The 22,550-nt window shown below is 45.0% G+C and overlaps 1 protein-coding gene across 1 annotated transcript in view; it reads right to left on the minus strand.

Moving 5' to 3' along the window:
- LOC123056927 (uncharacterized) overlaps positions 1–21,202 on the minus strand; it is an 88,245-nt gene extending 67,043 nt beyond the window's left edge. The window contains exon 1 of the mRNA XM_044480143.1: positions 21,031–21,202. Coding sequence (XP_044336078.1) covers positions 21,031–21,202 — 172 coding nt within the window. The remainder of the gene's footprint in view (positions 1–21,030) is intronic.
- Positions 21,203–22,550: the final 1,348 nt, after the last annotated feature.

Consider the following 22,550-nt stretch of genomic DNA (forward strand, 5'->3'; position numbering starts at 1 on the left):
GAGTAGTTTATTTCACAACTTATGTGGTGGTCATCTCATGTGTAACAAATATCAATATGTTTCTTTGGATATATTCATTCTGCTTTTGAGCTCACAAGCATCCGGGTGAAGAGTAAATGCAGACAGAATAGCAAACATAACAAACCTATTCTTGCAAACAAACACGTTCCAGTGTTCAAGCTGCATGCAAAACTTCATGAAGAAAAAACACTTGTGGTGCTTTGCCAAAAAAAGCTTTAAAAATAGTTTTTTAATGATTTGTTTATTTTTCTAGTCCAACATTAATGTTATTTTTTCATGAAATGTTTCACAAATAGTTCTACATGTTTGTTTCCAAAAGATTTCTTTAAATTTTATTGATATTATTTGAGCTCAAGAGCCAAGTTCATGTCCCATCTTCCTTCTGGCATTTCTTATGCAACAATCAAGTAAAAAAATAGGACGAACCTATAATTAGATCCTTGCCGTGCCGAGCTAAGTCGGGCCGAGCAACTACAGAATAGGCATTTCTTCCATATGTTACCATTACATATCTGCAACTGCAGAAGAAGATTTTCTTCTTCATCAATACCCATACATTGGTCCTTGTCAGATCATAAGGCGAAGGGCAGTGCATCTCACCTCCCCACACTCTGTTCCATCTATGAGAGTGTGATCAACATGGATTGCGTTGCCGGGAAGGGGGAAATAATAGTAGGTGGTGGCTGCGCCACCGAGGATGAGCAGGGCATAGCCACCAACGTACTTGTGCATACTTGTGGGGGTTGGTGTTGGAGGAGACATGGGAGGACACAAACATTGTGGTCGCAGTTGGGGCTGCTGAAGCAAGAATACAAGGGAGGCAGTGAAACGTTGGGGCTCGAACGACTCCGGTGGTGAAATGTTGGGGCTGTGGCTCGCTTCCAGCCCAGTATTTTTTAAAAAAATTAGCAGTGAAATGTATAGGCTACAAGAGCAGCCCAAGCCTAATACGAAGCTATCCTTATTTGGTGACCTAGACGAGCAGCATGTACCCACTGACCCACGTGATGCATCCACCCCCCCCCCCGCCGCCGCACACAGCTGTTGCTCGCACCTCCCTCCCTCTTACATTCTCTTCTTCTTCCAAATGCATCCATAATCCGTCCCCGCCGCACGCACACAAGCATGCTTTCGTCGCCGAGCGCACACACGCACGCAGATGCTCACGCGTTGCCCACCCTTGTTCTTCTCTGCTTGTGTTGCGTCCTCATCAACGTTGGCATGTGCGTGCCCTCCGCCTCAACGCCGCACCGCCACTTGCTTTGGCACGCCCTGGTGGCTGGCGGTGACCACCATCACTCAAAGCACATCCACAACATGCACCTGCCTTGTCCATCCACTCACGAGCCGCTCAGGCTAAACAGAGCCAGTGCAGAATGAGCCGAGCCACCCATATGCAGCTGGTTGGCATCACCCAGCCGAGCTGAGCTGGCTACTTCCGAGCGAGCTAACATGGCTCTGTCTGAATTTGGCTTGGCTCGTGTCCAGTCCTAATCGGCAGCATACTTACCCAGGTCGAAGTCAGGGAGACAGGGAAGGGGGTGGTGGAGACGGCGAGGAGGGGTTTGTGGTAGTGGTCGGCAATGGAGCCTGGGGGCGAACAAACAACGGCACCGACCTATCCAGATCCTTCTTTCTTTCCTGAGATGGCGCTAGATGAGGTCGGGTAGAGATGGGCTAAACACTGAACTAGAGTGGCAGGGGGTTATTTGTAAAATTGCCATAGTTTGTCTCAGGCGCGTTGGATGCAAATCGGATGGCTGTAAATGAAAGATGGCAGGCACACCATCATCACCAACTCAGATTTTTATAGGAGTAGAGAAATCATCAACACATACTTAGATGAAAAACCACAATCGAGATTGGCGAAGAAGAAAATCACCTTGGGCAGCTCAGCGGGGGGGGGGGGGGACATCTTCGAAGGGGAAAAACTGCTCCTGCAGTGCCACGGGGGCTGTAACCTCAAACGGGGCTTTGACCATCTCAGTAGTGGCTATGAGCGTATCTGGGGTCGGCTCGGTGGCTGCCTCCATCTTCTTGGAGCTCTTTATCTCATGGGGATCAGCCTCCCGCATCTGCTCCGATATCGGTAGATCTTTGCCTGGTTCTCCTTGGTCTGTCATGAAACTGACGAATACTAGGAGACCCCTGAAAGGAAAATACAATCGTAATGACAATGAAACAAAAAAAGAGTGAGGATAGGTTACTGCTTTGCAAAAGTTCATTTTTTTCTCTGAACAAAAATATACCAACATCACAGATCCGCTTACCTTCCCTTCGTAAGAATAGTGGCAGATGCGAGTGTTGGCTTTCTTGAAGACGGTGAGGGAGAAGGGGACTCGGCGAAGAGTGAAATGATGGTTGCTTCGTCCGTCAAACTTAGACTGCGGGTAGGTGGGGTTTTGTGATATGACAGCTCGTTACTGCCGCGCTACGACCGGGGTGACTCTATGCCTGCATACTGCCTTCTAATTTGGTGGATGGCATTTGGGCCTGCGCGCGTCATGGCCCGCATGTCGGTGAACAAAAGTAAAATGGCATTCATTAGAGGGAGACGTTTCGATGACCTAGGAGGAGCCAGAAGCGATAGTGTATCCACTGTACTAGTAGTAATTGTTTTTCTGCGTAGTTGTAGAGTGTCTCCACTGTACTAGTAGTAATTGTTTCTCTAGGCCCAAGACAAAACAACCCATCTACCCTAGTAAATAATAATATCAATTCAAAAGCCCATATATTTACTTAATGAGAGGTGCTACCCACACCCAGCACACCGCCCCCAAAAAACCTGGGCGCTCTTCTTCCTCCTTACTTCCACCCACCTTGCGTCAGCTCGCTCCACTCGTACCCCCAAATTCCTCACCTGACTCCGACAGAAAACCCCAGCTCCCCTTCTTCCTCACTACTACAGAAAACCCCCAGCTCCCCTTCTTCTTCACTCGCACTACAACTAGGCTTGGCATTCGTTACTCTGCTCAATCCGTGAGTGCGACATGACGCCCTCGAGGAAAATGGAGTCGGCTGACCCCAGCGCCAAGAAGATGAGGCTCCCGCCTGCGGCGATGCCTGTTGTAGATCCCGCACCCGGCAGCGCAGGGAGAAGTGGCGACCCCGCTCCCACCGGATCCCAGGAACCCGTAGAATCTCGGGTGGACCACATCAGCGATCTCCCGGACGCCGTCCCTGGGGAGATCATCTCACTTCTCCCCACCAAGGATTGCTGCATCACCCAAGTCCTCTCAATTTAGTGGCGCCCTCTATGGCGCACCGTGCCCCTTAATATGGACTGTCGTCAGCTATCTCTCTTCAATGATTTTGAAATCCCCAGAGCCATCATCTCTCCCACCAGGGCTTCGTTCAAAGCCTTTGCATCCCTTCATGCTACCTGAACAATCTCAGGTGGATGCCTGGCTGAAATCCTATGAATTCATAGAACTACAGCTTCTTGTGTTCTACTATTCCCCTGGAAATCACCTACCAGATACCGAATGCCATGTACTTGTGCCCTCAGCACCAATGTCCATCTTGCAGTTTTTCTCCTCTCTCCACACCGCCACCTTTGCGATGTGCTACCTACCAGACAATCTGGTACTAAACCTTCGACTCCCATTTCTCAAGAAACTTTCACTTGTGCGGTTTCGTATATCAGAGGCCTCATTGCACATCATCATCCACTCCAGTTGCCCTGCCCTGGAGTGCTTGGTGCTTGTTTTCACAGTTTGAATCGGTTGTCTCCAAATAAAGTCGCCTAACCTTGTAAGAATTGGAATTTCTTTTGACGGAAGACAGCTCATCATCCAAGATGCCCCTTCACTTCAAAGGTTGATCCTTTATTCTAGTTATTCACCATCGCAAATAACCATCCTCTCTGCGCCTAAACTAGAGGCTAGACCTTGGGTGTAGTACATGATCCATGTGCTCATTCAATATGGTGTTTGGCTCCATAGTTCTTCAGGTACTTTATATTATCATCTACACTTGTAATCATAAGCTGCATTTTAAATTTCTGCGCATAAGTTATATATCTTTTCGGAGTACACATTTGTACTAATATTATGTTCTATGCTCAATGAAGAGTTTCTCCATGGATAGCCTATCAATGGTGCTGGATTTTTTCGAGATCTTATATATCCAAATGAATAGTTTTGATCTGAACAAGATTATTGGCTTGCTGCAATGCTTTCCATGTCTGGAGAAGTTGTATATAAAGGTGATAATTTCACGCACATTGGAAGCCCGCATATAGTGTACTAGAATTAACCGTTCAACTGTTGCTCTTTTGACACTCTTTTTTTATACCTTAACTGTTTTTAATCTTCATATATATTTAGGCAACATGACGGTGTAAGAAAGTTATAACAAATCGGTGGATTCGTAAGCACCGGGATTTTCTCACTTCTCATGACATTTGATTGAAGACAATAACGCTAGAACGATATGTAGCCAACCATGCAAACACTAGATTTGTCACATTCTTCCTGCTGAATGCGAGGTTACTATTGTCCATCAAGCTTAAGTTTGTCAGCAGCATGGTTTTGACGAATGGGTATGTCGAAGAGCAAAAAAGGAGTTTCAGGTGGGCAAAAGAGCTTGTGAACATGTCGGTTTTAATTTACAACATATTGTGGTCTTGATCCAATAAATTTTACGACCCAGGATGTTCATTCTATGGACCTAACCAATCCATTTGACCGTGACTGCCGAAAACAGTGCCGCAGTTAGATGTTGTTGCCCTTTTTAACCTGGGTTTTGTCTAAACCTGATGAACAATTAACCCTCGTGCTTTTGTACAGTTTGTAAGCTGGAGTTAGATGTTCTTGCCCTTTTCAACTCGGCTGTGACTGTCATATTTTCTTTGAAACAAGGCAAATGGCTTGCCATTCATTTAATTTAGAGTGAAATATTGTAACAAATCCCAACCAAGGGAAATAACATCACTCCCGCCGAATGCTTGAGCTCACTATGCATTACAGAAGCCAAGTGATTAGCCCCCACCAGCACCCACAAACTTATTTCGTACTAGCACACCAAATGGATTGTAAATTTTGATAGTAAAGGCTGCATGACCGTGAAAATTTTGGATTCTGACATTTGGGAACCACGAGGAAATAACCTATCCATGGTGGTGTCGACTTACTAGCTAGTCAACAAATGATTTTGCCTACCAGCCGTTGGATTGACATCCAAAATCTGTCGTGTATCTTCTATCTCTTGTCTTCTTCCTCCAGCCGCCCAAACCAAACCACCCCGTCGGCTCCGCCTGCTCCGACCTCCCATGGCTGGCTGCGCCTCCACCGCCTTACCGTACCCTCCAACGCTGGCCAGTCCCTCCCTCTATTCCCCCACATGTCCTGTTATTCTCCGGCGACGTCAGTCCCAACATGCACCCACACCCGAACCAGTCAACCCTTGTACTCCCCTCCGCCTGCGACTGGACCGGCACATCTTCCACGGCTCCTGTTTGTTCCGTCTGAGGCCTCGCCATTGTCCTCCGCCTTGGTTCGCTCGCCGTGCACTGTGCGCCGCCCTCTTGCGTTGTCAACATCGTCAACAACTGAGAGGAACAAGGAGATGACTGTACGTTGAGAGGATGATAGTAGGGACCCACCAGCATCATGGAAGTACACAAGTAAGTGCCTCGTTATTACAAGCCCAAAAAATGGTTCCTCCTAATGGTTGGACATCTGGGTCTCACGCCATTGTCAACGTAGTCAATAAACGAGAGAATTACACAATGAGCGGCTGACACCAGGGATCCAGCAGGTTGCGCAGTTGTTATTTACTTTTTTGAGGAACAAGCAGTTGTTATTATACTAGTTTTAGTGATCAGGGTAACAACGGGGCTGTGGCCCGTCTAGCCAGGGTTTTATTTATGTTTACCACATCATGAGCCCAGTCGTGTTTTATTCTTGCTGAAAATGGCTAGCCCAGTTCTATATTTGTAAAGAAATACCCAAATGAGGCCCACTTTCTTTATCAGCCCTGCTGGGCTGCAAATCTTTCAAGACAAGGAGAGTTTCATTCAGTTTGCCCAGAAATGGGCTGTATATTTTTAAAACACATCAAACCAGGAATTAGTTTCCATTTTTTTCATTATAAGATTTTAAATTCCATTGATTTTTATGCATGGACAATTATTTGGATTTTATATTTACATAAATTATTTTCAAAATAGTTTGAGTGTGACTCGATATTTTGGGAAACAGTCGACCGCATCGAATATGCAAAATTTTGTATAATTTTTAACCGTGGCCACAATATGGGGTGTAATGCTAACAAAAAGAAGACGGGCTCCAAAAAAATTCTTAAGAAATAGAAAATGGGCTGTAAATTATTAGAAACAATGGCAGATGGGCTATATGTTGTTTTCCATGGATTTGAGGCTGACTTGTGCGCCTACTATAGGTTGACGCGTATTCTTTCCTAAAAAAAGGTTGACGCACACACAACACTGTGTCAACTTAGTCAACACACGAGAGCAGTGGCTGTCGGATGTCCATCCAATGGCCGTCGTGCTTCTTCAATCTCCGCTCTTCCTGCTCCAACCGCTCAAACAAGCGCCGGCAGGACTGCCTGCTCCCTCCTCCCGCGGCCGGCTATGCTGCCGCGCAGGTCTCACCGCCCCACCATACTCCAACGCTGGCCTAGTCATCCCTCTACTCACCCACATGTTATTCTCCAGCGATGGCAGACGAACCATTAAACCCTCGTACTCCCCTCCGCGTGGGAAACAACTGCCGAGTCTTCCTTGGCTCTGTGTCGTTTCCTTCCAAGGCCTTGCCGTCGTCCACCGCCCTGGTGCTCTCGGCGCAACGTGGTCAATGCGGTCAACGAACGACATCCATCGGAAGTGGACTGTTCTTGGAGAGGCTGACATCTGGGTCCATGGCCGCACGCAAGGTAATGCCTCCTTATTACGCGCAAAATAATGATTCCTCCACCTGACAGCTGGGACCCACCGGAAGGGCCACTGTATTTTGCGAAAAAAGTGTTCCCCCCGCTGACAGGTCGGACCCACCAGCTATATCTTCGCACGCAAGGAAGTGCCTCCTTATTACGCACAAAAAAATGAATACCCCCTACTAGATGGGACCCACCATAGTGGGAGGCTGACTTGTGGGCCTACTAAGTTGACAGGGACAGAGGGCTTTGTCATCTTAGTCAATATGAACGATTCTAGCTCCAGTGACCGTATGATGTCCATCCAATGGCCATAGTGCATCTTCAATCTATGGTCTTCTTGCTCCAGCCGCCCAAACCAGCGCTGGTCGTGCCGCATGCTCCTGCCTCCCATGGCCAGCTGTGATGCCGCAGAGGCCTTGCCGCCCCCTACTACTCCCACCGCTAACCAGGCCATCCAGTCACCCACAACCCCTGTTATTCTACGGTGATGGCAGCTTGGCACCGCAGCCGAACCAGCGAACCCTCATACTCCTCTCTTCGTGGGCTTCCACTGCCGTGTCTTCCCCGGCTCCGCATCGTCCCCTTTCTAGGCCTCACCGTCGTTCACCGCCCTAGTGCTCTTGGTGCGGCGTGGTCAACGTGGTCAAGGAACGACTTCCATCGGAAGAGTACTGTACGTGGAGAGGCTGACGGTTGGGTCCATGGCCACAGCAAGGAAGTGCCTCCTTATTATGCGGAAAATAATTATTCCTCCACCTGACAGCAGGGATCCACCGGACGGGCCATCGTATTTCATAGAAAAAACGTTCCCCCCTTGACTGCTGGGACCCACCAGCTACATCTTCGCACGCAAGGAAGTGCCTGACAGTCGGGACTCACTCGGTCGAAGCGTACGTAGCGTTGTCTGTTTAGTCGCGAACATGTACGTACATACTGGTCGATCAGTCTGTCTGCAGGCTGCAGCGATGAACCGTGGCCATGTAAGGAAGGGCACGTGTCGTAGTAGAGGTGCACACGTAGCATGTCACGCAGTACCGTTAATATCGTGTACACGTACGTACAACGGCCAGGGTGCAAGAAAGTAAAATACGGCCACATACGTACATACATGCGGGGTCTCGAACGCCTACTCGCGCATACGTATGGCAAGGGCTCGTGTACATGGCTAGATCGGAACGGAGAAACTGCCTCGTCATCGTGTTCATTGGGAGGCAACGGAATGCATCATATTCATTGGGAGGCAATGGAATACATCGTGTTCATCAGGAGCCAACCAGCTTGGACGGAACATCCGATCGAAACATGGCCTGGCGTACCGCAGAACGAAGGAAACGACCTTGTGTTCGACCGACCACGGTCGAAACGGGATCATGTTCATCAGGAGGGGTCTGGTGTACCGCAAAACGGAGGAAACAGACTTCTCTTGCACCTCCTACGGTCAAAATGGGGACCTGTTGATCGGGAGGGGTGTGGCGTACCGCAAAATGGAGGAAACAGACTTGTGTTGGGGCGCTACGGTCGAAATGAGGGTCCTGTTCATCGGGAGGGGTGTGGCGTACTGCAAAACGGGACTCCACAGGATACTGTTCATCTCCACCGTCGACCTCCTCGAGCCTCCACGGGCTACTGTTCATCCACCGTCGACCTTCTCCGGCCTCCACATGTGACTGTTCATCCACGAGCTCCTGTTCATCCAGCCTCCATCGCTCCTCCACCGGCTACTGTTCAACCAGCCCTCTCCACGGGGTCCTGTTGAACCACCCCTCCACAGGCTACTGTTCATCCAGCCCTCCACGGGGTCCTGTTCATCCAGCCCTCCGCGGGGTCCTGTTCATCCACCCCCAACCGGCTCGATCGGGGTCCTGTTCATCCAGTGGCAACGGCCTCTACTACCACGGGGTCCTGTCCATCCAACCCCCCACTGGGAACTGTTCATCCACCCCCCAACAACGCTCACTGTTCAATGAGATGCAGCATCGATCGGCTTCAGTTAGCAGCGGTAGCGAAGGAACCGCTCGATCGGGTTTAGTTAACAGCCATCGATCGATCACTCGGGTTCAGTAACGCGTAGCTTGCAGTGCAATCGCTTGGGTTCAATTAGGCGAACGCCTCGCTCGGGTTCAGTTAGAGCCAACGCCTTGCACCCATGCACGTACGTGTATGAGAGAAACATGCATCGCTCGGCCACTGACCGCCCACCGTAACTAGGAACTCCCCGATATTTTCCTCACCCTCGCTTCTACCATGGTTTTTTCTGTCATGGGCGGCCCAAAGAATGTCATGCAGCTGCGTCTCCAGCCCGCCCTGGACGAAAATCCCATTTTATGTCATGATTTTTTCCATAGAAGTAGGTGCCCACCACATCTATGATGATGTCGGGTTTTGTCACAATTATCGTCAAAGAAGTGTCATAAGCATGACAGAAAAAAATTCGTTCGGCCCAAAATGTCACGGATGTGTATTTTTTTGTAGTGCCCGCTGCGAGCCTCAACACTTATTGGACTGCATACATCGGTGTGTATTATTTCCAATAAGTCATTAGCTCGCTCCGTTCTTCCAGAGAACGGAGTTTTAGTCATCTTGACCATGAGGCATGGTTCGCAAGTATCAAATGATTCATAATCAATTGATTCCAAAAGTCCGTCTGCATGGAGTTTGTTCATGCACTTTACACCAATATGACCTAAACGGCAGTGCCACAAATATGTCGCACTATCATTATCAACTTTGCATCTTTTGGCATCAATATTATGAATATATGTATCACCATAATCGAGATTCAATAAACCATTTACATTGGATGTATGAACATAGAAGATTTTATTCATGTAAACAGAACAACAATTATTCTCTGACTTAAATGAATAACTGTATCACAATAAACATGATCCAACCATATTCATGCTCAACGCAAACACCAAATAACATTTAATTAGGTCCAACACTAATCCCGAAGGTAGGGGAGTGTGCGATGGTGATCTTATCAACCTTGGAATCACTTCCAACACACATCGTCACCTCACCCTTAACTAGTATCTGTTCATTTTGCAAATCCTGTTTTGAGTTACAAATCTTAGCAACTGAACCGGTATCAAATACCCCGGGGCTACTATGAACACTAGTAAAGTACACATCAATAACATGTATATCAAATATACCTTTGTTCACTTTGCCATCCTTCTTATCCGCCAAGTTTATGGGGCAGTTCTGCTTCCAGTGACCAGTCCCTTTGCTGTAGAAACACTTAGTTTTAGGCTTGGGTCCAGACTTGGGCTTCTTCCCGGGAGTGACAACTTGCTTGCCATTCTTCTTGAAGTTCCCCTTCTTTCCCTTGAAACTAGTGGTCTTGTTAACCATCAACACTTGATGCTCTTTCTTGATTTCTACCTCCACAGCTTTGAGCATAGCGAAGAGCTCGAGATTCATTTTTCGTTATCCCTTCCATATTATAGTTCATCACGAAGTTCTAGTAACTAGAGAACTCTGTCAATCACTATCTTATCTGGAAGATTAACTCCCACTTGATTCAAGAGATTGTAGTACCCAGACATTCTGAGCACATGCTCACTAGCTGAGCTATTCTCCTCCATCTTGTAGGAAAAGTACTTATCAGAGGTATTATACCTCTTAACACGGGCATGAGTCTGAAATACCAATTTCAACTCTTGGAACATCTCATATGCTCTGTGGCATTCAAAATGTTTTTGAAGTCCTGGTTCTAAGCCGTAAAGCATGGTGCACTAAACTATCAAGTAGTCATCATACCTAGCTTTTCAAACATTCATAACGTTGGCATGTGCTCCTGCAATAGGTCTGTCACCTAGCGGTGCATCAAAGACATAATTCTTCTGTGCAGCAATGAGGATAATCATCATATCATAGACCCAATCCGCATCATTGCTACTATCATCTTTCAACTTAGTTTTCTCTAGGAACGTATCAAAAATAAAATAGGGAGCTAAACGCGAGCTATCGATCTACAACATAGATATGCAAATACTATCAGGACTAAGTTCATGATAAATTAAGTTCAATTAATCAAATTACTTAAGAACTTCTACTTAGATTGACATCCCTCGAGTCATCTAAATGATTACGTGATCCAAATCAACTAAACCATGTCCGATCATCACGTGAGATGGAGTAGTTTTCAATGGTGAAGATCTCTACATTTATCATATCTACTATATGATTCACGTTCGATCTTTCGGTCTCCGGTCTTCCGAGGCGATGTTTGTACATGCTAGGCTCGTCAAGTTTAACACGAGTATTCCACATGTGCAAAACTGTCTTGCACCCATTGTATGTGAATGCATAGCTTATCACACCCGATCATCACGTGGTGTCTCGTCACGATGAACTGTCGCAACGGTGCATACTCAGGGAGAACACTTATACCTTGAAATTTTAGTGAGGGGTCATCTTATAATGCTACCGTCGTACTAAGAAAACTAAGATGCATAAAAGATAAACATCACATGCAATCAAAATATGTGACATGATATGGCCATCATCATCTTGTGCCTTTGATCTCCATCTCCAAAGCACCGTCATGATTTCCATCGTCACCGGCTTGACACCTTGATCTACATCGTAGCGTAGTTGTCGTCTTGCCAACTATTGCTTCTATAACTATCGCTAACGCATAGTGATAAAGTAAAGCAATTACATGGCGATTGCATTTCATACAACAAAGCGACAACCATAAGGCTCCTGCCAGTTGCCGATAACTTTTACAAAACATGATCATCTCATACAACAACGTATATCACCTCATGTATTGACCATATCACATCCCAACATGCCCTGCAAAAACAAGTTAGACGTCCTCTACTTTATTGTTGCAAGTTTTACGTGGCTGCTACGGGCTTCTAGTAAGAACCTTTCTTACCTATGCATCAAAACCACAATGGTGTTTCGTCAAGTTTGCTGTTTTAAGCTTCAATAAGGACAGGCCATAGTCAAATTCGATTCAACTAAAGTTGGAGAAACAGACACCCGCCAGCCACCTTTATGCAAACAAGTTGCATGTCTGTCGGTGGAACCGGTCTCATGAACGTGGTCATGTAAGGTTGGTCCGGGCCGCTTCATCCAACAATACCGCCGAATCAAAATAAGACGTTGGTGGTAAGCATTATGACTATCACCGCCCACAACTCTTTGTGTTCTACTCATGCATATCATCTACCCATAGACCTGGCTCTGATACCACTGTTGGGGAACGTAGCATGCAATTTCAAAAAAATTCCTACACTCACGCAAGATCTATCTAGGAGATGCATAGCAACAAGAGGGGGAGAGTGTGTCCACGTACCCTTGTAGACCAAAAGCGGAAGCGTTTAACAACACGGTTGATATAGTCGAACTTCTTCTCATTTCAACTGATCAAGCACCGAACATACGACACCTCTGAGTTCTGCACACGTTCATCTCGATGACGTCCCTCGAACTCTTGATCTAGCAAAGTGTCGAGGGAGAGTTCCGTCATCACGACGGCGTGGAGACGGTGATGGTGAAGTGATCCTCACAGGGCTTCGCCTAAGCACTACAAAGATATGACCGAAGGCATAAACTGTGAAGGGGGACGCCGAACACGGCTAACAATTGTTGGTGTGTGTTCTAGCGGTGCCCCCCTTCATATATATAGTTTGCCAGGGGTTGCCCGGAACCTCTTCCAGTGACCCGATGCGTACCCGGTACCCCCGAAACACTTTCGGTGTCCGAATATTATCGTCCTATATATGAATCTTTACCTCTCGACCATTTCGAGACTCCTCGTCATGTCCGTGATCTCATCCGGGACTCCAAACAACATTCGGTCACAAACTCACATAACTCATATAATACAAATTGTCATCGAATGTTAACCGTGCGGACCCTACGGGTTCGAGAACTAGGTAGACACGACCGAGACACCTCTCCGGTCAATAACCAATAGCGGAACCTGGATGCTCATATTGGCTCCCACATATTCTACAAATATCTTTATTGATCGTACCGTAATGACGACATACGTTATCCCTTTGTCATCCGTATGTTACTTGCCCGAGATTCGATCGTCGGTATCTTCATACCTAGTTCAATCTTGTTACCCGCAAGTCTCTTTACTCGTTCCGTAATACATCATCCCGCAACTAACTTATTAGTCACTTTGTTTGCAAGGCTTCTTATGATGTGTATTACCGAGAGGGCCCAGAGATACCTCTTCGATACTCGGAGTGAAAAATCCTAATCTCGATCTATGCCAACCCAACAAACACCTTTGAAGATACCTGTAGAGCATCTTTATAATCACCCAGTTACGTTGTGATGTTTGATAGCACACAAGGTATTCCTATGGTATCCAGGAGTTGCATAATCTCATAGTCGAAGGAATATGTATTTGACATGAAGAAAGGAATACGAATAAAACTGAATGATCAACATGCTAAGCTAACGGATGGGTCTTGTCCATCACATCATTCTACTAATGATGTGATCCTGTTTATCAAATGAGAACACATGTCTATGGTTAGGAAACTTAACCATCTTTGATTAACGAGCTAGTTTAGTAGAGGCTTACTAGGGACTTGGTGTTTTGTCTATGTATCCACACATGTATCACGTTTCCGGTTAATACAATTCTAGCATGAATAATAAAAATTTATCATGATATAAGGAAATATAAAATAACAACTTTATTATTGCCTCTAGGGCATATTTCCTTCAGCAGCCGCCGCCCACCGCCGAAGCAGCCTGATACGTCTCCAACGTATCTATAATTTTTTATTGTTCCATGCTATTATATTATCCGATGAATTGTGGGTTTATGATCAAGTCTATCTATGAATAATATTTGAATCTTCTCTGAATTCTTTTATGTATGATTGGTTATCTTTGCAAGTCTCTTCAAATTATTAGTTTGGTTTGGCTTACTAGATTGATCTTTCTTGCAATGGGAGAATTGCTTAGCTTTGGGTTCAATCTTGTGGTGCTCGATCCCAGTGACAGAAAGGGAAACGACACGTATTGTATTGTTGCCATCGAGGATAAAAGATGGGGTTTATATCATATTGCATGAGTTTATCCCTCTACATCATGCCATCTTGCTTAAGGCATTACTCCGTTCTTATGAACTTAATACTCTAGATGCATGCTGGATAGCAGTCGATGTGTGGAGTAATAGTAGTAGATGTAGGCAGGAGTCGGTCTACATGTCACGAACGTGATGCCTCTATACATGATCATACCTAGATATGCTCATAACTATGCTCAATTCTATCAATTGCTCGACAGTAGTTTGTTCACCCACCGTAATACTTATGCTATCTTGAGAGAAGCCACTAGTGAAACCTATGGCCCCCAGGTCTACTTTCCATCATACAAGTTTCCAATCTATTTTATTTTTCAATCTTTACTTTCAATCTATATCATAAAAATATCAAAAATATTTATCTTATTATTATTATTTCTATCAGATCTCCCTCTTGCAAGTGGCCGTGAAGGGATTGACAACCCCTTTATCGCGTTGGTTGCGAGGTTCTTATTTGTTTGTGTAGGTATGAGGTGACTCACGCGTGGTCTCCTTCTGGATTGATACCTTGGTTCTCAAAAACTGAGGGAAATACTTATGCTGCTTTGCTGCATCACCCTTTCCTCTTCAAGGGAAAACCAACGCATGCTCAAGAGGTAGCAAGAAGGATTTCTGGCGCCGTTGCCGGGGAGATCTACGCCAAGTCAAGACATAACAAGTACCCATCACAACTCTTATCCTTCGCATTACATTATTTTCCATTTGCCTCTCGTTTTCCTCTCCCCCACTTCACCCTTGCCGTTTTATTCACCCTCTTTTCCTTTCGCTCCCTCTTTTCGTTCGCCTCTTTTTCGCTTGTGTCTTGTTGCTTGTGGCCCTTATGGCCCTACCTAGATTTGGTGATCTTCACCTTAAAAGGTTAGAAGAGATTGAAAGCAATGTCAGAAGCTTTATGACTTTACAATTTGAGCATAATAATTTCTTTAGAAACGAGCTCAAGGAACAAAAAGGCTTTATGGAGTACATGAATAAAGAGCTTGATGACATGTCTAAGGAATTTTATGGTTTGAAATCTCAGATTGCTCATTTTGAAAAAATAATTGCTGAAATTTTGGATAAGCAGGCCACCTTAGTTAATAAGATGGCCGCTAAATCGGAAAGTTTTTATGATAATAAGGATGAAGATCTAAAAGTGATTGATGTGTCCCCTATTAAATCCTTATTTTGCAATATGAATCTTGATAATGATGGGACTAGAGATGAGTCAACTTTAGTTAGTAGGCGTCCCAAAAATTCTGAGTTTTTAGATCTTGATGCAAAAATTGTTAAAAGTAGGATCGAAGAGGTTAAAACTTTAGATAGCAACGAACCCACTATCTTGGATTTCAAGGAATTTAATTATGATAATTTCTCTTTGATAGATTGTATTTCGTTGTTGCAATCTGTGCTAAATTCTCCTCATGCTTATAGTCAAAATAAAGCTTTTACTAAACATATCGTTGATGCTTTAATGCAATCTTACAAAGAAAAACTTGAGTTGGAAGTTTCTATCACTAGAAAACTTTATGATGAGTGGGAACCTACAATTAAATTTAAAATTAAAGATCATGAATTCTATGCTTTGTGTGATTTGGGTGCTAGTGTTTCCATGATCCCAAAAACTTTGTGTGATTTGCTAGGTTTCCGTGAATTTAATGATTGTTCTTTAAACTTGCACCTTGCGGATTCCACCACTAAGAAACCTATGGGAATAATTAATGATGTTCTTATTGTTGCAAATAGGAGTTATGTGCCTGTAGATTTCATTGTTCTTGATATAGATTGCAATCCTTCATGTCCTATTATTCTTGGTAGACCTTTCCTTAGAACGATTGGTGCAATTATTGATATGAAGGAAGGGAATATTAAATTCCAATTTACGTTAAGGAAAGGCATGGAACACTTCCCTAGAAAGAAAATTAAATTATCATATGAATCTATTATGAGAGCCACTTATGGATTGCCTACCAAAGATGGTAATACCTAAATCTATCCTTGCTTTTATGCCTAGCTAGGGGCGTTAAACGATAACGCTTGTTGGGAGGCAACCCAATGTCATTTTTATTCCTTGCTTTTTGTTACTGTTTAGTAATAAATAATTTACTTAGACTGTGCTTTGGTTGTGTTTTTTTTGTGTTTAATTAGTGTTTGTGCCAAGTAGAACCATTCGGAAGACTTGGGGAAAGTCTTTTTGATCTTGCTGTAAAAAATAGAAACTTTAGCGCTCACGAGTATTGCTGCCATTTTTTGCTCGAGAGTGCTATTTAGTTAATTCTTTTTGCAGATGATTAATAGATAAATTTCTAACTTCCAAAAATTTATTTTAGAATTTTTGGTGTTCAACAAGTATTCGAAACCTACAGATTACTACAGACTGTTCTATTTTTGACAGATTCTATTTTTCGTGTGTTGTTTGCTTATTTTGATGAATCTATGGCTAGTAATAGAGTTTATGAACCATAGAAAAGTTGGAATACAGTAGGTTTGACACAAAAAAAATAAAGAATGAGTTCATTACATTACCTTGAAGTGGTGGTTTGTTTTCTTTTACTAACGGAGCTCACGAAGATTTTCTTTTAAGTTTTATGTTGTGAAGTTTTCAAGTTTTGGGTAACGATTTGATGGATTATGGAACAAGAAGTGGCAAGAGCCTAATCTTGGGGATGCCCAAGGCACCCCAAGGTAAAATCCAAGGACAACCAAAAGCCTAAGATTGGGGATGCCCCGGAGGGCATCCCCTCTTTCGTCTTCGTTCATCGATAATTTTACTTGGAGCTATATTTTTATTCGCCACATGATATGTGTTTTGCTTGGAGCGTCTTGTATGATTTGAGTCTTTGCTTTTTAGTTTACCACAATCATCCTTGCTGTACACATCTTTTGGGAGAGACACACATGAATTGGAATTTATTAGAATACTCTATGTTCTTCACTTATATCTTTTGAGTTGGATAATTTTTGCTCTAGTGCTTCGCTTATATCTTTTAGAGCACGGCGGTGGTTCTATTTTATAGAAATAATTGATCTCTCATGCTTCACTTATATCATTTTGAGAGTCCTTTAGAACAGCATGGTAATTCACTTTGGTTATAAATTTTAAATGCTAAGAGAAGTTGGATGCTTGATAGATGGTTTTGAGATATAAAGGTGGTAATATTAGAGGTGTGCTAGTTGAGTAATTGTGAAATTGACGAATACTTGTGTTGAAGTTGGCAAGTCTCGTAGCTTGCACGTATGGTAAACATTATGTGACAAATTTGAAGCATGGGGTCTTCTTTGATTGCTTTTCTTATGAGTGGCGGTCGGGGACGAGCGATGGTCTTTTCCTACCAATCTATCCCCCTAGGAGCATGTGCGTAGTGCTTGGTTTTGATGACTTGTAGATTTTTGCAATAAGTATGTGAGTTCTTTATGACTAATGTTGAGCCCATGGATTATACGCAGTCACACCCTTCCATCATTGCTAGCCTCTTCGATACTGTGCATTGCCCTTTTTCACCTTGCGAGTTGGTGCAAACTTCGCCGGTGCATCCAAATCCCGTGATATGATACGCTCTATCACACATAATCCTCCTTATATCTTCCTCAAAACAGCCTCATACCTACCTATTATGGCATTTCCATAGCCATTCCGAGATATATTGCCATGCAACTTTCCACCGTTCCATTTATTATGACACGCATCATCATTGTCATATTGCTTTGCATGATCATGTAGTTGACATCGTATTTGTGGCAAGGCCACTATGCTTAATTTTTCATACATGTCACTCTTGATTCATCGCAATCCCGGTACACGGCCGGAGGCATTCACATAGAGTCATATTTTGTTCTAAGTATTGAGTTGTAATTCTTGAGTTGTAAGAAAATAAAAGTGTGATGACATTTATTAAGAGCATTGTCCCATATGAGGAAAGGATGATGGAGACTATGATTCCCCCACAAGTCGGGGTGAGACTCCGGACGAAAAAAAGAGGCCAAAAGAAAAAAGGCCCCCAAAAAAGAGAGAATGAGAGAAAAAAAGAGAAGGGACAATGTTACTATCCTTTTTCCACACTTGTGCTTCAAAGTAGCACCATGATCTTCATGATAGAGAGTCTCTTATTTTGTCACTTTCATATACTAGTGGGAATTTTTCATTATAGTACTTGGCTTGTATATTCCAATGATGGGCTTCCTCAAATGCCCTAGGTCTTCGTGAGCAAGCGAGTTGGATGCACACCCACTTAGTTTCTTTCATGAGCTTTCATATATTTATAGCTCTAGTGCATCCCTTGCATGACAATCCCTACTCCTTGCATTGACATCAATCGGTGGGCATCTCCATAGCCCATTGGTTAGCCGCGTCAATGTGAGACTTTCTCCCTTTTTGTCTCCTCACACAACCTCAATCATCATATTCTATTCCACCCATAGTGCTATGTCCATGGCTCGTGCTCATATATTGCGTAAAAATTGAAAGAGTTTGAAAAGGCTAAGTATGAAACAATTGCTTGGCTTGTCATTGGGGTTGTGCATGATGAGAGCATTTTGTGTGACGAAAATGAAGCATGGCCAAACTATATGACTTTGTTGGGATAAGTTTTCTTTGGCTATGGTATTTTGATAAGACATAATTGCTTGAATAGCATACTTGGAGTATTACTATTTTTATGCCAACAATAAACTTTTATCTTGAATCTTTCGGATCTGATCATTCATGCCACAATAGAGAAAAATTCATTGAAGAATATTCTAGAAAGCATTCCACATAAAAAATTCTGTTTTTATCATTTACCTACTCATGGACGAGCAAAAATTAAGCTTGGAGATGCTAATACGTCTCCAACGTATCTATAATTTTTGATTGTTCCATGCAATTATATTATCTATTTTGGATGTTAATGGGCTTTATTTTACACTTTTATATTATTTTTGGGACTAACCTATTAACCGGAGGCCCAACCCAAATTGATGTTTTTTGCCTATTTCAGTGTTTCGCAGAAAAGGGATATCAAACAGAGTCCAAACGGAATGAAACCTTCGGGGGCATGATTTTTGGAACAAACGTGATCCAGAGGACTTGGAGTGGACGTCAAGAAACGAAAGAGGCGGCCATGAGGCAGGGGCGTGCCTACCCCCCTGGGCGCGCCCTCCCCCCTCGTGGCTCAACCGACATACTTCTTCCTCCTATATATATTCACATACCCCGAAAACATCGGGAGCATCATGAAACCCTATTTACACCGCCGCAACCTTCTGTACCCAAGAGATCCCATCTTGGGGCCTTTTCCGGAGCTCCGTCGGAGGGGGCATTGATCACGGAGGGCCTCTACATCAACTCCACGGCCCCTCCGATGATGTGTGAGTAGTTTACCTCAGACCTTCGGGTCCATAGTTATTAGCTAGATGGCTTCTTCTCTCTCTTTGGGTCTCAATACAAGTTCTCCTCGATTCTCTTGGAAATCTATTTGATGTAATCTTATTTTGCGGTGTGTTTGTCGAGATCCGATGAATTGTGGGTTTATGATCAAGTCTATCCATGAACAATATTTGAATCTTCTCCGTATTATTTTATGTATGATTGGTTATCTTTGCAAGTCTCTTCGAATTACCAGTTTGGTTTGGCCTACTTGTCGGGGATATACCCCGCGGTGTAACCCGGCTGGATGTATGACCTGGATGGATCTTGGCGACTCACTGGCGACCCGCCCGGAGCTTGGCGATTCATGGATAACCCGCACGATCTTGGCAGGTCATTAGTAACCCGGCGGGCGGGTTAGACAGACGACAAGGCCCAAGTCCCAGTATGCCGGCTCGGATTATGGTGGGCCGGCTTAAGAGGAAAGGCATAAGGAATATTCTCCTACAAAGGAAGCAAGACTAGGACTCCACTTGTAATAGAGTAATCCTAATCCTAATAGGACTAGTCATGTAAGCCGCCCCTTCAACATATATAAGGAGGGGCGGGGCAACCCAAGAGGGAGAAGTTTCACAAGTTAGGTTTAGACAGACAAGTCTATAGCTCTCGAGATAGGGCACCCTTGTAATCATGATCATCATCATCAATATCAATGAAGCAGGATGTAGGCTTTTACCTCCACCGTGAGGGGCCGAACCTGGGTAAAACCTCACGTCTCTCATCCCGTTCAACCCCTCTCAAGCTATCACATAGATGCGTTGGCCTCACGACTAAGTCCTTTCAACTAGGACATCTGTCGTGACAATTCCACGACAGTTGGTGCCCACCATGAGGCCTACGCACGGTGATGTTGAGTTCTTGAAAGGATCTTTTCTTAGGAATCGAGAAGCTCATGATGTGCCGGATGAAAAGGAGCCGGCGTGGAAGGATATACATTATCTCCGCGGCCAGTAGTCGAAATGACATATAAGAGTTAAGATAAAGGGAAATTTAGGGTTGCGTTTTTTGCGGTTGCTACAAGAGCCCTGGCGATCCAACGAGTCCGAAAGTTTTTTATGATGAAGTACCGAAGCGCTCCTGAAGGAAACTACAAACAAGCCGTGCATGTGCGCGATGGAGCACGTTTTCCAAAAGTGATGGATTAGAAAACGTCTTTTCAAGCAAAAGTAAATCAATGGGACAAGTCATGTACGTATCAATGTTGCTGCGCCAAGCCGGATTCAACTCAGATGTACATGACCCGGACCGGACACGGATGGTCCACATGCTCGGGTTCCTCCTGCGAGCTGCTTTGTGACCCGCCGTCGCCGCCGCAACCTGGCCTCTGCGGTCTTGAGACGCGGATGCCGCGGGCTGGCGCCATTAAGTCGCCTCGCCGTGCGTCAACTCCGCCGTGGTCAAGCCGCCGGCCGACTTAGCTCTGTGGTGAGTCGTCGCGCCGGCCTGCCTCGCCGCCGAGCTGGCCTCGCCTCTCCTACTTCGAGTCGCCCCTGTTCCGGGTCACTTTGCCGCCTTGCTGCTCCGCCTCAAGTTATCATCTTCTTCATTGCCGAGCCGTCCCGGCCTTCGTCACCTTGACCTCGCGCCCGCCTCACCTCGCGCCGACCCTGCCGCCTTCCTTGCGATAATCAACGGCTGCGCCACAGGCCGGCCATACCTCTGCTCCTCAAGCCGCCGGTCGCCTTCTCCGCTGACGCAGCGGCCACGGTGCGTGATTTGAGCCTGTTTTTACAGAAATCCACCTCAAGCCGGGGCCCTCGCTCGAGACGCTGGTTGTCTCCCGTGTGCTCGTCGTCTCCGAAGCGTCGGTCGACTCGCGCGTCCTCCATTGCAGCGCCTTGGGCCGTTGCCGTCGCTTGCCCCCCGCCATCCTGAGCCTCCTGTGCCGGCCTCCGTCGTCTCTGTGGCCAGAGCCTCAACCCGTTGTACCATTGGAGTCTCTGCATGCTGTTGGTGACAGCCCAACTGAGAAGTTTAAACCTGATATGTTATTGGATCTCATGTGTTCTCTGAGGACATCAGTCGCCATTGAAAGAAAATCAGGAGATGAGCTTGCTTCAGTTGCAGGGCGTCTAAATATTGGCACTAGAAAGGTTTATAATCAGAATAAACACATATCTGTTCTAAAGCTCCCGCTAGTGTTTACTTCGCTTGGAGATTTACTGGCAAGTAATTTTGAAGAAGCCCGGAGCTGCCGTAGATGATCTGTTCTACAAAATGAGGGCAGACAGATTCAAACTTGGATCGTTTATTTACTGTGAGGAGCTGCTGGCCAATACACCACTTAGCAGCAAAAATGGGGTTTGACGGAAAAAACTCTCGTTGGAGACCAAGGAGTACTAGTACAGGTTCGCTGCCAGCTTCTCAAAAACACCAAGGCCTTCTACAACACTAGCCAGACTAGTACTAACGGAAGAAACAGTGCAAATGTGAAACTACTGTACGTGAAGGCATCTGCACATAGCCAATGAGTGCCAATACTACTTCAAATCAGTATACACGGACATCTGCTTCGTTAGCCACACGTTGGAACAAGCAATTCAGAAAATGAAGAAATACTCCCTTGTCCGGAGTTGTACACCGTCCAAAGTCAGTAGACATTATTTTTCTGTGAGGTCACACTGGATAATCGGGAAAACTACGACAGATGACGTCTATGGCAGCAGTGTTAGTACTCCATGAGGGTTTTTCACCAGAGTACCATATGAGCAGAAACGTCACCTCAAGTGCCGTCCGAGTGAAACATCTGCACGGATCATGATCAATTAGGTGAATTCTGTCCGATCAATTTTTATTTATATATTTTTATTCTTTAAAGAACAATTACTTGGTTTATGGTATTTTTTCACAGGATCATTATTCTTTACAAAAAGGTGTTGCAAAAAGGGTGTGAGCAAATATTATTTTTGTACTAGCGCTCGTCCTGCGCAAGTTGCCACCCCCGCTACATCAACACACGCGACTGACTTATTGTCCGTGCCCATGGCCAACTCGCCAGCGTCCGTGCCATTTCCAATGTCGCGGCCGACTCTCTCGTCCGCACCGGCTTACAATGCCGCCGCCGACTCTCCCCATCCGCACCGGCTTACAACGCCACGGCCGACTCGGCCGTGATTAATTGCAGCGTCACCGTGGTGATCATCAACTCCGCGGTGGATAATTTCTGGCTTAACATAT

Source organism: Triticum aestivum, chromosome 3A (assembly GCF_018294505.1).
Source record: "Triticum aestivum cultivar Chinese Spring chromosome 3A, IWGSC CS RefSeq v2.1, whole genome shotgun sequence".
Classification (NCBI taxonomy): Eukaryota; Viridiplantae; Streptophyta; class Magnoliopsida; order Poales; family Poaceae; genus Triticum; species Triticum aestivum.